We start from the raw sequence: 15,546 nt of genomic DNA on the forward strand, positions 1-15,546 counted from the left end.
TTTTGCACTTTTGGATCTGATGGCTTTACCCAATTTCTCCCTGGCCTTGTTTGGTGATGAAGCTGGATTGGATTAATGTTGTTTTTTTTAAATTTAGTATTTCCAAAAGTTCACCTTCAACCCTATTTTGTTTAGAGCTGATTTGTCATGTTAAATTATCCATAGTATTCTGGATCCCAAAAGCAACACATTTATCACTGATGGGATGAGATGCCCATGACACACACTGAAACTACATTTGTTGAGGATGCTCAGCATCTCACAAGCCTGGGCTATTTAATCCTAAAGGCAGAACCCCGCAGGGTAAAGTTAATTTTTTTTTTTGCTTCTGTGAATCTTTTTCAATTCTAATCTTGCAGTGCTGGAGCGTGTTAGGAATGAGCTACAAAAGCACCAGCAAGAAAATCAAGGAGTTGTTAAAACTATAAGAGATTCATTAAACAAATATGAATCCAAACTCAATGACCTTCGTGAAGCTCTGAATGAAGCAACTGGCCAAACGAAGCAGGCTGAAAACTTAAACAAAGATAATGGAGTGCTCTTGGAAGACATTAAGGTAATAGAACTTTAAAAAAAACCTGGACTTATTAGATGGGAGGAAATATTTCTGTCTTACTTTTGGCCTTTTTGTAAAGCCAAATTCTATTCATTCTGAGCTTGATTCCCATTTGCACAAATGTCTCTTTCCACCTCTCTGGCAGTGCAAAGAGGTCTCAACTGTCCTACTTAAAGGCCCCTTTCCACTTAACTCCCACTTAAAGGCCCCTTCATACAACTAAAGTGGTGTAGAGGGATTTAGTATAAATGAGAATCTGGATACTCTCTGCTCCGAGTATTTCCATCTTCAGCTATAATTATTCATTTTGTCTTCTGTGAGTGTAGTAAACTGAGCACAGGACAAAGAGTCAGGCGCTCTAGGCTCAGTTCCTGACCCTGTCACTGTCTTGATGTATGGTTCTTAGCTTGTCTCTTAACCTCTGAGCCTCCACTGCCCTGTAAAATGGGAATAATGATCCTTAGCCACTGTTGTTAACCTGCTTTGATATCTACGGATGAAAATTACTCAATAGTGCTAGTTATTAATTATTGATAAATAAGCGCTGCCTGCCATCATGCCTCATCAAAAATGCTGCAGCACTGTTTGTGATGATGCCTAACGCAGCAAAAATTAAGTTAGACTTTTCACATATTTAATAAGTCCCTGAACTCTTGTAGATGTTATAATGAATAAATAGAACTGGTCAGACATGGAATTAATGCAAAGAATGTAAGCATACTATAGCCTGTATTCTCTTAAACAAATAGTATTTCTGATTCAAAGGACAGTGCATTGTTTATCAAAGCTAAGTTTTCAGCTACTTTGTTAGCACTTCTTGGACAGTAGAATCTCTACTGTCAATTTAATTGTTCAGTATATTACATGTCAGTGTAGGCATCACTTCTAAAAATACAGCTAAAAATATTTACAGACTATCTTAAATGGTGGATGTATCTGCACAGATCATTAATCCATTTCTGCCTTTGCCTCTGCCACCAGTTGAAATGTTTGTGTATTTGTGATAAGATTAAATTTGATACGATAGAGGGACAGATGGGTTGATTGCAGACCATACTATTGGGATGAGTTGCGCACACACTTGGATACAAATACCATGTGACTGTGATTATGATGTGCATTGTCCTGCCACAACCCCAGGGCCATTGTACTTGCTGCTGTAGGACTCTTTTCCCCACTGATCCCTCCACTGAGCAGGAGATGCTGGAACCAAGCATCTTCATTCAATCTCCCCTGAGAGCTTTCCAGAGAGCGCAAGCTGGAAAGCCTTCCCTTTCCGTCACTGGTAAGACCCAAAGAGGGAGTCCAACTCTGGAGATGGTTTCAGTCTTTCAGAAGGTTTGGGAGAGGGGGACTAGGTCACTATTGGGTTTCTTGTTTTTATATCCTCCAGGGTTGAGAGGAGAGAGGCCCAGGATGTCAATGCTTCAAGGCAGTGTGAGGAGTTGATTAGAGCTTCTCTAGCTGTATCTATACACTGATAGGCAAACAAAGCTCCAGTCGGCTCCTCGCTCGGCTTGACAAACTGGGCTGTGCTAATATAAATTTCCCCAAATACCTGTGAATATCAATAAATCATTAGATCCCCAAAAGACACCTAGATAATACAGCAGTGAGAGCTTTGGAAATGCTGCTGCTAACTAGCTTGGCTAGATGATCTTTCCCTCACCCCTAATTGCTGAACTGATCACATGCTTTCCAACCCTCCAATTTTCCTTAGAAACAAATTGAAGTGATGAATAAACAACAGAACGATGTCTTGGGTCATCTCAACTCTGCCCAATCTTCCTTGTCTCAGACTAACAGCATACTTGGATTACTGCAGAAGAGCAAAGAGGTATAGTTAATCAAAATGTGTGACATTTTAAATTAAAAAAATACTGAGTAGAAACTTACATCATTCTAATTGAAGTAAAAATATAATGGGATAGATTATAATGTGATTGATCAACTGCAGTCTGTGCAAAGGGGTTTTCTTTTTTCCCTTGCTCTACACAGCTGTGCAAGGAAATAGGGATTACTTCACATGCAGGACTAAGGGCGAAGTGCTGACTATCAGACACTTTGTAATATGTGCAAATAAAAATAAGATTTCTGTTTATAAAACCACAGGAATATGAAAATCTAGCTGCCAAACTAGATGGAGCGAGGAAAGACTTGATTGAAAAACTGAAGAACCTTTCCTTATCAGCTAGCAAAGAGCCACTGGTGGTGAGGGCAGAGGAGCATGCCAAGTTTTTGCAAGACCTGGCAAGACAACTGGCTGAGTATGTTCTAATTTCTGTAAATGAACGGTTCAAGTACATGATGTACAATATTGTAATGTACTGTGCATAATTTCACTTCCCTCTAAGGTGACATGTAAAGACAGAAAAAAATGGGTTTGTCCCTCCTTTTGCTGCTTTGTGGTGTGTAAAGTTTTCTTTTTTTTCTGCTTGCTTTTTGTCTTAGACATTTAAGTCTCAAGACTTGGTCTGTTTTTCCTGAAAGACACTTTCAGGGAACTTGAGTTTGTGCAGTATCTGGCACAATTCAGGCCTGATTGTGATTGGGTCTTGGGCTATCACCACAACACAAATAAATAATAATGGAGTGATCATGAGCATCAAGGGAGTCAAACCTGAATATTGAGAAAGGAAGGAAATTTTAGCCATTTTTAGTCAAACTTTTTAAAATGCCTTTTTTCCTTTTGCTTGATTTTATTGATATCTATTTAGCTCCAATGCCTGACATACTGTTGGGAGAAAAGTTTTTTTCTTTGTGGAAGAACCTTCACCTCTGTCCCTTTATTTGCTCACAGTAAAAGTTCACACTAATTTTCTGGTGCTCCAACAAATCCTTCAGGAAAGTCAGGGAAAAACACTTGATATACTTGATATTTCTAAGGTAAAGTATAGATAGGAAAGGGAGAGACCCTTTAGATAAATAAAGTTTTTGAGACCTTCTGTATATGTATTAAAGAAGCAAAAAAGGGCAGAACTCTATTTTGTTTCTTTGCAAATAACTTCCACCTAGCCCTAATGCTAACAAGAAAACTCTCAAAAGATAAAGTAACCTCCATAACATGCCATCTGGATGGAAATGACTTTGCTTAAAAATTCAGTGGTGAGATTGTGGCTAGTTAGAATCATACTGGCTAGTTAGAATCATAGAACATAGAATCATAGAGTCATAGGGTTAGAAGGGACTGCAAGGATCATCTTGTCTAACTCCCTGCCAAGATGCAGGATTTGTTGTGTCTGGCGATCCAGACTTTTTCTGAAAACTTCCAGTTGTCCATGCAGCTTGTTCAGTTAGCAAAACAGTATTGTCATAAATATCAACCAGGCAGTCTTGGATACCTGGCACTGCACAGGTGAATTGAGCACACAGGTTTTTGTCTCTTACATTTCCCTGATTCCAGAGCTGCTTGGCTGCTTCCCAGTGCAAGATAGAGCAGCCCTGAAGTGACTCTGTCTTATGCTAGGCTGTCTGTGGCCCCCCAAGAGCTGTTCCGGCAGCTGGGGATTAACTGGAGGTTGCAGCTCTCTAACCAGTGCCCTTACACGGGGGCTGTGATGGGGTGGCACAGAGCTGGCCATGTTGAACTGTCCCGTTGGAATTACCAGGAAGCCTTTTTACCTAAATGCTGCTTTGCAGCACCAGACTGGTGTAAAGCAGCGTTACTGGAGACCAGAACTGGCCCCTTATGTCAAAATACTATTTGCTGTTGTTACAACCACCGTTTTTGTTGTAAAGTATTTGCATATTCTTCATCAGCATTAACTAGAAAATATTTAGATTAAATGCTGTTTAAAATAAGTCATTCTTTTTTTAGCCTGTAGTTTTTGCCCATGGTTGTATTTTTTACCCTGTTTTCCACAGAATTAAGAGAAACGCCAGCAATGATGAGTTGGTGAACTGTGCCATGGAAGCTGCTACTGCCTATGAAAATATTATTAATGCCGTCAACGCAGCTGAGGAAGCAGCCAACAAAGCTGTAAATGCAGCTGATTCAGCTTTACTGGTAAGGGCATTATGTTGTCAAACGATGGTAATTTTGTTACAAACAGGTGATCTTTATAATTAGCTGGGCACTGAAGTTAAACCCGTGCATAGAAGAGGTATATTTGCATGTAGAAATTATCCTTTTGCAGGCACAGTTACTGTTCCGCATATTCAGATGTTGGTTTTGCATGTGCATTATTGGTCACAATTTAGGTGCTACCAATATCTTAATATTGGTCCATAGACTGTAGACAAGAAGATGACAGAAGACACAGTTTTCCACTAAGAACAAACATTGCTTTTAAGGACAAAGGGCTGTGTTATACTCAGGGCTTCACCAGTAGCACTTTTTGTTGGAAACATTTATTCCTTTTATTTTTTAAACTAGATTAGATTATTAATTATTACTCCTTCTGATTTGTTTTTCTGCTTTGAGTTCAATTATAAAACTAATCTTACAGTACCATGCTTTATCACCAGACTGTGGAGAGGGAAGACCTATCAGGAAAAGCCAAGAGACTGAACACTGAAAGCAGCAATCTATTAAATCAAGCACAAATGACACAAAAGACATTACAAGGTACTGTAAAAAGCAAGATGATAACAGGAATGTTGATACAGTATTAGAAATTCTCATTTAAAAGTCACTGTTTATGGTTCTAATTTAGCAAAGTACTGTAACACACACTTAACTGTAAGCAGGAGAGGGTAGCTCCATTCTTACCTTTTATAATGGAACATGATACTATGGTTTAGAAGTTCCTTCTGCAAGAGGGTGAGGAGTGGATTCTTCAACTCAATTATGGTCCACACTGTGAGATGCCAAATTCTGCCATTGCCCTCTCCTCTACAATTCTCTTCTTCAGCAAGATCCTGTAGATAGTGATCCGGACCTCCTTTGTAAAGTGCTCTGGAATCTCCTGATGATCAGCACTATACAAGAACTAGATATTAGTGTATTTTAAAGACAGGCTTTAGTCTCTGCAGCAGATGTGATTGTCAAAGAGAGAAAAGTATGCAAATTGCAAAGACTATCTAGTGTATTGCTTAGTGTAGTCTGAATGCCTCAGAAAGGTTCAGCATTATCTCCAAGAACAGAATCCTAATACAGTAGGAACATTTTGATCTGGTTAAAACACCTACATTTAAAATATTCAAACAGGAAAAAAAGTAAGGCAAGATTTGGGACTAGTCACTCAAAAGGGCTATATATAATAGATATAATCCGCTGACCAGTGCCACTGACCTATAAGCATGCACCTACTTGTATTATTATGGGTGTGTGCAGAAGTTTTTTTTTTATTTTTTAATCCTTTAGATTGGGACATAAAGTATGAGTTAAATTCACCTGGCACTTCCACTGGAAGAGCCGCTGCAGAGGGGCCCCAGGAGGCCTGTGCACCCCTCAATGTGGGCAGCACTAACTAAGGAGGGGTATGGTCAGGGAGGCGAGGGAATGCACTGATTAATTCCCTCAGCAGCCGTTGTCAGTGGGGCTCTTATGGAAACAGAAGCTACTCTGCCCTTGGGAGAGGCAGAGGGAGGGTGTGTCCATTTCTTGCCATTATAATGTAACATCTGATTCTGCAGTAAAGCATCTCAGTAACTTTAACTGAAACGGGATCCATGTAGTGTACTTGCTTTTTGTCCCTTTGTTTTATCGAGTATCCTACGTTTCACACACATGCCGGTGGGATTATGCCATGCACTTCTGTTTGCCAAACCCCTGAATAGTTTAAATTGCACAATATTGACAGGTCTGTTAATAAAAAGTAAAGGTAGGTTTTCTGCGCTGTTATTTTGATCCATGAATATATTCTGTGCTAGCAGTAACCTGGGAAACATTCATAATGGTGCATGCTTAGTAGAGTATTTACCCTTTCTGGAGTGCAGCCAATAGAGCAGGGGTGGGCAAACTTTTTGGCCTGAGGACAACATCGGGTTTCTGAAATTGTATGGAGGGCCAGTTAGGGGAGGCTGTGCCTCCCTAAACTGCTAGGCAAGGCCCGGCATCTGCCCCCTAGCTGACCCTCCCTGCTTCTCAACCCCTGACACCCCCCTGGGACCCCTGCCCCATCCACCCCTCCCTGTCCCCTGATCGCCCCCGGTCCTCCCGCCCCTGACTGCCCCCTGCCGCCCCATCCAACCCCTCCTCTCATTCCTGACTGTCCCCCCGGGACCCCTGCCCCATCCAACCACCCCTTCTCCTGGACCGCCCCCGGAACCCCTGCCCCTGACTGCTCCCCCGGGACTCCTGCCCCCATTCAACCCCCCTGATCCCCGCCTTCTGACCACCCCGACCCCTATCCACATCCCAGCCCCCGACCACCACCCTTTCCCTCTATCCAACCCTCCCTACTCCCTGCCCCCTTACTGTGCTGCCTGGAGCACCAGTGGCTGGCAGCGCTACAGCCGTGCCACCCAGAGCACTGGGACAGGCAGCCGCGCTGCCCGGCTGGAGCCAGCCATGCCACTGCGCAGCACAGAGCACTGGGTCAGGCCACGGCTCTGCAAGAGCCCCGCCGCCCAGAGCATTACACTGGCGGCGCCGTGAGCTGAGGCTGCGGGGGAGGGGGAACAGCAGGGGAGGGGCCGGGGACGAGCCTCCTGGGCCAGGAGCTCAGGTGCTGGGCAGGAGGGTCCTGCGGGCCAAATGTGGCCTGCGGGCCGTAGTTCTCCACCTCTGCAGAGGGTGACATGGTCACACACACTTGAGCAGTTCTGATGTTCCATCCTGTAGAGATCAGTGGTCCACACATACATTCATTGCAGGTGGCCCAGCAGATATACAAGCATACAGTCTTTCAGTATATAGATCATAGTATAATATTTCATCCTATTTTCCATTCCCTTCTTTCATGGCTTCTTCTCTTCTTTGATTCCCATCCATCATCTCAACAGCTTCAAAGGGGCCGAATGAAGTCCTTCCACCACTTTCTATCTTGTACCAGCTTCAGAGCTTTGTTCATCTTTAAACCTTTTTGGTCTATGTCATTCTTCACAACATCTATCCAATGTATCTTGCCCTCGCCATTTTCTTATCTCTTCATTTTTTATTTTCTGCAGTCTTGAAACGCTGAGTATTTCCCTCAGCAAGTTCATTTCTGCAGTCAAATCTTGCATTCATTGGCTTTCCTCCTACTCTCGCACTCCAATCTGTACAGCAGTATCGACACACCAGTTGTCCCGTACATGCTGGACATTTTGTTTTTATCAAAATGTCTTTACCCTTCCAGATCTTGCAGTTTTCTGAATGCAGTAGTGGTTCTTTTTTTTTCTTTTTTTTATGTCGTCTTCACAATTCCCATTCTTCATTACTAGTCTTCCAAGGTATGCAGTTTTTTCGCCTTGTTCTAATACTTTGTCTCTTGAGTTATTCTCTGTAAATCCTCCTTGGTCAATGCTGTGAGGTTAATATCATCTGAAAATCTAAAATTATGCACTGTCCTTCCCCATAACGTGACTCCTCCTGTTCCATCTCTCAAAGCTACAGCTTTCAGTACCATGTAGAACAAAACTGGATATTGCATGCATCCTTGTCTCATTCCTGTTGTAGTCCTGAATCATTCCATCTGTTTCTTGTCTACTCTCACTGCACTCATCAACTTGCTGTAGATGCTTTCCATCAGCTTGACGTATATCTAAGGGATGCCATACAGTCTCATAACTTGCCTCAATCCTTTCTGCCAAACGCTATCCTGTTTGAAATCTATAAAGTTATTGTAACAGGTTCAGTTGTGTTCTATGTACTTCTCTGTATCTATGTTATCACAAATAGCTGATATATTGTACTTCATCCTGTTCTGCAAGTGCCACTTTCACATACTTCTTCATTCTCCTCTGCAACGTCTTGATACATGCTTCTCCTGGCACACTCAATAGCTGATTCTTCTGAGTTCTTGCATTCACTCTTGTCTCCTTTTTTATAGATCAGTACTATTATCACTTCCCCCCCGTTCGCTAGGCACTTGGTCTTGTCTGTAAATCTTGTAGAAACATCTGATGAGCCAGAAGTGCCCTTCATTAGCAGTAATCTTTGCTAGCTACCATCACTAGATTTGCCATGGTGGCTGAAGGTCCTGGGATGTGGCATTGCTATGCACACTCAGCTACTTGGAGCCTCTAATGAGAGTTGAGTGAGTTGCCAGGAGCAACTAGAAGCAAACCACCCCTTGTGAGTGTGGCTGTCTATTAAGCAAGGATACTACCTTTTGACCTCACCCCATAAAACTCATTCCCACAATGTGGCAGTATAATAATCGCTAGTCATAATCATCATGGGACATTGTATTTTTATTTGGGCCTCATATACATAATAGATAATCATAATGTATTGAATATGCACAATAATGTATCCCCCAAATCTGTGCCCTTCTCTTAAGCTGCCTTAATCGCTCATTTTTTCCTACTCCAAGGGGCAGATTGGGTATCTTCACCCCTGGTTACTATCTATATTACTACCTAAGTTTTTTTAACAGGGATGGGAAAGGTATGTGCCCAATGCTCATGTGACAGTGCAGAGTGCTGCTGCCATTCCACCAGATGGCCGAGGCACCTTTGTATAACACCTACCAGGCTGATTCATAGTGCACTGTTTTTGCAGATATTAATCCAACTCTTGAAGATATAAAGCAGAGACTGGGTATTGTGGAAGGGAAGAAGAACAGGATGCGGACGGACCTTGATTCTTTTCAAATTAATCTCAATGGGATAAACAGAGGTCAGTCATTTACTGAGCACATCTACTTTGTGTTATTCTGCCATTGTTCAGAGTATTTACTTAGACTTGTGTGTGTGTGTTTTAGATGACATAGACAGCGTCATTACCAGTGCAAAGAACATGGTAAAAAATGCTAATGATATCACTGCTAATGTACTGGATGAACTGAACCCCATTAAAGCCGACGTGGAAAAAATAAAGGGCACCTACAGAAGCAATCAGAGTGCTGACTTGAATAAGGCTTTGATGGAAGCAAACAATTCAGGTGGGTGCTGTGCTTGCTGTTTAATGTCTCTCAAATTTCTATCGGAGTAACCAGGTAGACATAGTGATGATGATGATTTTTATTTGTTTCTGGTGGTACCCACTGAGTGCAAGGTGCTGTACAAACATAAGAAGCATAGTCATTGTCCCAAGGAACTTATATGCTGAATTTGTTTTTAGCTCTGTAGAATTTGAGTCTGATGGAATAAAATAAAATAGAGTCTGTGAAATTAACCCCATGTTAATGATGTAATAATAATAAAAGAACGGTGGCTTTGAATGGAGGTGATTTTTAAAACAATAGTGGTATGAGAACGGGGATAATTAAACCATAACAATGAAAAACATTGTGAGTTTCTGGATGGTGTATTTTATGTACGCCCAGCTGCATTGTTTGAAACACAGTGGACCAGATGTTCTGCTTATTTACAAGTGTTTTACTCCAGTGTAACTGCTGGCATCAATGGAGCTACTCCTGATTTACATGAGTGTATGTGAAAAGAGAATTACAGTAGCCAACTGTATGTATAGCAAATTTGGCCAACCCCTAGCATCCAAAAACCATGAGATTGGCTTAAAAATCATGAGATTTTAAAAAATAATAAATTTGGAGTTCTTTTTATTTGGCTTTTAAGCCGTTAGGTACTTGTGTCACATTTTCAGGCTTTTCTCCAGAACCATGAAGGTTAAAAACTTAGATTAAAAAAAAAAAAGAAAGCTGAGATTCTCATGTAATCTGTTTTCTCCAGGAGCAGGGATTTTAAGGAAACACCAAATATTGTGAGACTTATGATAAGACTATCAGAGTTGGCATTTTTGGCATGTGTATCTCTCCTCCTTTCCAGTCCTCCAATATTTTTTTTTCTCTCATCACAATAACAGTAAAGAAATTAACAAGCAAGCTCCCGGACCTGTTTAACAAGATTGAGAGCATCAACCAACAGCTGATGCCAATAGGCAACATATCTGAGAATGTAAACCGCATAAGAGAGCTCATTCAGCAGGCCAGAGATGCTGCAAACAAGGTCTGTCACAAAAATGTCCGTGATTGCTTAACATTAGGGATTTTTGTACACAAGGATGCTTTCAATCCCCTCTGAAAAATATTTTGTTATAATATGTGTGAAGGATACTACATAAAAATCAAACCACTAGTTTTAGTGAGCACTTTAGATACTGTGGTGGTGGGCACCAGAATAAAATAGATACAACAGTATAGTATACCTTTCCTTCTGTCCCACTCCAAGATCCCTCTCCTAGCCAAGATCGTCCCTACAATTCCCATTTTGGTATTCCCTCGCTTTTCAAAGGCTCCTTGTTGTGGTGGCCTTCTCTCCAGTGGAGGAGGGCTGGATGCTGCTCTTCGAAGCCAGTCACTGCTGATCAGAACAGAGGTTCTCAAACTGGTCTGTGATCCACTGGCGATCCACAGAGAGCTGGCAGATCACATAGCGCTGCTGATGTTTGTTTCTAACGGCTATATTGCACTAAAAGGCAGCTAAATATACATTACTTTCATAGTATCATTTTTCCATTGATTGCCACGGGATGATGTGATCACAAATAACAGGGCACGTGTCCGTGAGACACTCTCCATTAAGATGTGGTCCACACTGAAAAAAATTTTGCTCAGATCTTGGCCTACAGAGAACTTCTCAAGAATACTGGTATTGTATATCTTTATTAGCTACATGTTGTAGTACCTGAGAGGAAGTGAAGCTAAGGGACTGAGCAAAGGGCCTGAGTTCTAGGGCTTGAGCAAAGCATTGAGACCAAAATTTCAACTCAAGTGTCTAAAGTGAGGCATTTGTATCCATGTGTAGGCATCTGAATAAGAGGCCTGATTTTCAGAGGTGTTGAGCACTGACAGCTCCATTTGACCTGGACTCTTTGTTGCCTCAGCTGTAAAATGGGAATAATAATTACAATACAAAGGTGTTGTGGGGACTGAATAGTTAATGTCTGAAGATATAAAGTGCTGCGTAAGTACTAAGTATTAGTAATAGCAGAGTAGTAGTACACTTGTGTATAATTGTGTTGGCTTAGAGTCAGATCTTGCAGTGTTGTGACAATCCATGTCTAAGTGGGTACATTATGGCCACCTAGGCTGTTAGTCATAGGTCACTTAGCACAGACACAAACCAGTGTGTCAGGGAGGTGATGCCTTTTTTAATTTAAAGGTAGAAATGTTTAACCTATTGTATTTGTTTTTCTTGGTAGGTTGCTATTCCCATGAGGTTCAATGGTCGTTCTGGGGTAGAGGTTCGACCTCCAAGTGATCTTGAGGATTTGAGAGGCTATACTTCCCTTTCTTTTTTTCTCCAAAGACCTCTGCCAAGACAAGAGAGCCTGCAACAGTCTTCAAATATGTTTGTAATGTACCTGGGCAATAAGGATGTAGGTATTTCTTTTGATTTACTCCAATACTTTGAACAGAAAATGCATTTTGGAGTATGAAGGGATGTCAATGCAGATAAAAAAATTAAGCTAATGGAAGTTATGTGTAGGAATACATTTATTGGGAAGAAATATAGCCCTTTCCTCCACTGGACACATAACTGTTTGGGCAAATATGTGTTTCCCCTATCCTGCTGTTCTGCCTTAAAAGTTATTTCCCAATAATGGATGCCACCAGTTAATCTTGACAGTGACCCTAACTTGCAACCATGGACTTCATTGTAAAAATGTTTGCTTCGGGCTTCCTGTGTGTTTGTATTGCCCCTAGCACTATGGGACCCTGATCCTGTTTCAGGCCTCTGAGTGTTACTGCAGTATAACTAATAACAAACCTTTTCTTAATTAGGTTTATAAATAGTCCTCTTCTTTAAAATTTAGTCCCTTACCTCTTTATTTTCCCTCTCCTGCATATGCAAAACAATACATTCTTGCTCATGCACTCTCATTTGCACAAACACCAAGCACAATTTCCCGATTTTCCTATGTATGTAGGTACCACCTGTCAGTTTTCTATATTCAGTTACCCATCTGTACGTGAATTCATTATAAATGTGGATATGCAGTTTAAGTGCACTTATTCCATGCTGGATTTTATCTTCCTGATTAAATCTCAGGAAAAACTTCCTAACTGTAAAAATAGTAGAACAATGGAACAGACGGCCTACAGAGGTCTGGAAGCTCCTTCACTGGAGGCTTTCAAAAGGAGGCTTGATAGCCATCAGTTTGGATGGTTTAGACCAGAGGTAGGCAACCTATGGCACGGGTGCCGAAGGCAGCACGCAAGGTGATTTTCAGTGGCACTCGCACTGCCTGGGTACTGGCCACTGGTCCAGGAGGCTCTGCATTTTAATTTAATTTTAAATGAAGCTTCTTAAATATTTTATAAACCTTATTTACTTTACATACAACAATAGTTTAATTATATATTATAGACTTATAGAAAGAGACCTTCTAAAAACATTAAAATGTACTACTGGCATGTGAAACCTTAAATCAGAGTGAATAAATGAAGACTCGGCACACCTCTTCTGAAAGGTTGCCAACCCCTGGTTTAGACACAACAAATCCTGCATCTTGGCAGGGAGGTAGACTAGATGACCCTTGCGGTCCCTTCTAACCCTATGGTTCTATGATTCTAGTCTTTCAGAACATTTGGCCTATGATGGCTTTGGTTGAGGTTTATTGAAATACTCTGTATGGGAGAAATAAAATGGTAATTGTATGGAAGATTATTAAAATAAAAAAAATCAAAATAATTGGAGGTATACCAATCTCCTAGAACTGGAAGGGACCTTGAAAGGTCATTGAGTCCAGCCCCCTGCCTTCACTAGCAGGACCAATTTTTGCCCCAGATCCCTAAGTGGCCTCCTCAAGGATTGAACTCACAACACTGGGGTTAGTAGGCCAATGCTCAAACCACTGAGCTATCCCTCCCCCCTCAATGCTTCTAGGGATCTCAATAGGAGCAATTGGACTTAATATTGTTTCTTCCATTTTACTTACCTTGCAGAGGCATTGTTAGACTAAAGTAATTAGTATGTGTATAGTGTTTTGATAACCTCAGGTGGAAGGCACTACAAAAGTAGAAAGTATTTTTATTGGTAAGTAATATTTTTGTTATAGTAATAAAAGAAAGTTGTGTTTGGACCCCATTCAATCCAAGTGCATATGACTCTTAAATTGATTTGAAGTTATTATTATTATTATTGAAACAGAGCAGCCAATGAAGCTACAAAACATCCATCCCAAATTAGTAAACTGAAAAAAAAGTTTCTAAATGGAATGATTGCTACAGTAGGAGGATAGCTTTCCAGCTTTCAAAGCATTGTAGTGTCCCTGAAGTAATCCTGCTATATTTTACCAGCTCTAGCATCAATCATTCATTGATAGTTGATTTGCTCTTCTATTTTTAGGCCTCCAAGGACTACATTGGTATGGCTGTGAGAAATGGTCGTCTAATTTGTGTTTATAACCTGGGAGGCAATGAAGCTGAAATAGAAGTGGACCCATCAGTGACTGAGAGTAACACTGAGGAAGCTACTTTGGATCGGGTGAAGTTTGAAAGGTATAAGACTCTTAAAATGCAACCCACTCTATCCCTTTTTTCTGTATCATATTTAGACGTTACTTTATTAATAAAACGTGCGATTCCTTTACTTTTTCCCTTTGCTTTTAGGATTTACCAGTATGCAAAGTTGAGTTACGTTAAAGCAGCCACCTCAGACAAAAAGACTTTTGACAGTAGCAGTGGGAGCAGTCACACACTCCTAAATCTGGATCCCAACAGTGTTGTCTTTTATGTGGGAGGATACCCACTAGATTTTCAGGTAAATAGAAATATAATTCTGGCCTACAAAGGTGTTTAATCATCATAACTAGGGAATTTTTAACCATTGAGTATTCTATAGCTAACACTTTTGATTATTTATACCTGTAGCTTAAACAATATCATTTATTTGCAATACATTAATAGTTACAGCATTACTATTTTCATGTCTGTGTAAACATTATTAAATTGATGTTGATGTTTTGGTTGGGGTATTTTTATGGCTTTTATTTTTTGCAGCCTCCCAGTGCACTAGACTACGGTCATTACCGAGGCTGCATTGAATTAGACAACCTAAATGAGAATGTTATTAGCCTGTACAACTTCAAGAGGACATTTAATCTCAATACCACTGAAGTGGAGCCATGCAGTAGGTAAGAAATAAATACGGCAAGTGTCTTACGTTAAGAAATTGAAAAAACTTTATCACTGATAAATTAAGATTAATTGTATTTCCTGTTCATGTGACAACTTTAACATCAGGGAAAATTACCACTTAATAAAGTATTCAGACCCACAATAACTTCAGTTCACGTGCTCTGCCACCCAAATATTCTAATAACCAGACACACAGTCGAATGCCTCAGCTCCACGGCATCCAATATTTGGCTTTTTTATAGCCTAAAATTACATTAAAAAGAAACATCTGGTCACTAAAACATTTTAAATACGGTTTTTTCTTCTCTAGAAACTATATCTTAATCTCATTGAGGTTAATGAGAAATTGACTTCAGTGGGGTCAGGATTTGGCATTACTAGAATCTGGTCACCTCTGTTACTGAATATTTTGTTTTAGGCTTTTTTTAAAAAATCACATTTATTGTGGTTCTTGTTATGTCCATGTGGTAGCAGTTGTTTGCTCCCATATATTCTGATTTGTGATGTTTCATTGCTACAGATATAAAGCAGAGTCTGACCAAAACTATTTTGAAGGCACAGGCTATGCACTTGTCACAGCTAGAGAAGCAAATTTTTTTCATTTGTACTACGAGCAGGAAATTCAAACTACTGCAGATGAAGGCTTGGTGTTTTTTGCAGAAAACCAGGTAACTAATGGAGTGATTCTTTTGAGTACTATGTATACTTCTTATAATAATTTGAAAACTGAAATTAATTGAGACAGTGCTCAGAATAATAGCTCTGAAAACTACCATAGCCAGCTGTGAAATGGATTAAGAAATTCTGTCCTATGTTTTATTGCTATTGAATATTATAACACATTTTAGAAACAGACAT

At 40.4% G+C, this 15,546-nt stretch overlaps 1 protein-coding gene across 1 annotated transcript in view; it reads left to right on the forward strand.

The window, feature by feature from the left end:
* LOC120397875 (laminin subunit alpha-3-like) overlaps positions 1-15,546 on the forward strand; it is a 56,058-nt gene that overhangs the window by 19,900 nt on the left and 20,612 nt on the right. Inside the window, exons 11-23 of the mRNA XM_039524489.1 lie at positions 360-556; positions 2,277-2,393; positions 2,669-2,823; positions 4,421-4,562; positions 5,024-5,123; positions 9,147-9,263; positions 9,349-9,528; positions 10,410-10,552; positions 11,748-11,924; positions 13,898-14,049; positions 14,161-14,311; positions 14,551-14,684; positions 15,209-15,356. Of these exons, the coding sequence (XP_039380423.1) occupies positions 360-556; positions 2,277-2,393; positions 2,669-2,823; positions 4,421-4,562; positions 5,024-5,123; positions 9,147-9,263; positions 9,349-9,528; positions 10,410-10,552; positions 11,748-11,924; positions 13,898-14,049; positions 14,161-14,311; positions 14,551-14,684; positions 15,209-15,356 (1,913 nt within the window). The remainder of the gene's footprint in view (positions 1-359; positions 557-2,276; positions 2,394-2,668; positions 2,824-4,420; positions 4,563-5,023; positions 5,124-9,146; positions 9,264-9,348; positions 9,529-10,409; positions 10,553-11,747; positions 11,925-13,897; positions 14,050-14,160; positions 14,312-14,550; positions 14,685-15,208; positions 15,357-15,546) is intronic.

Source organism: Mauremys reevesii, linkage group 2 (genome assembly GCF_016161935.1).
Source record: "Mauremys reevesii isolate NIE-2019 linkage group 2, ASM1616193v1, whole genome shotgun sequence".
NCBI lineage: Eukaryota > Metazoa > Chordata > Testudines > Geoemydidae > Mauremys > Mauremys reevesii.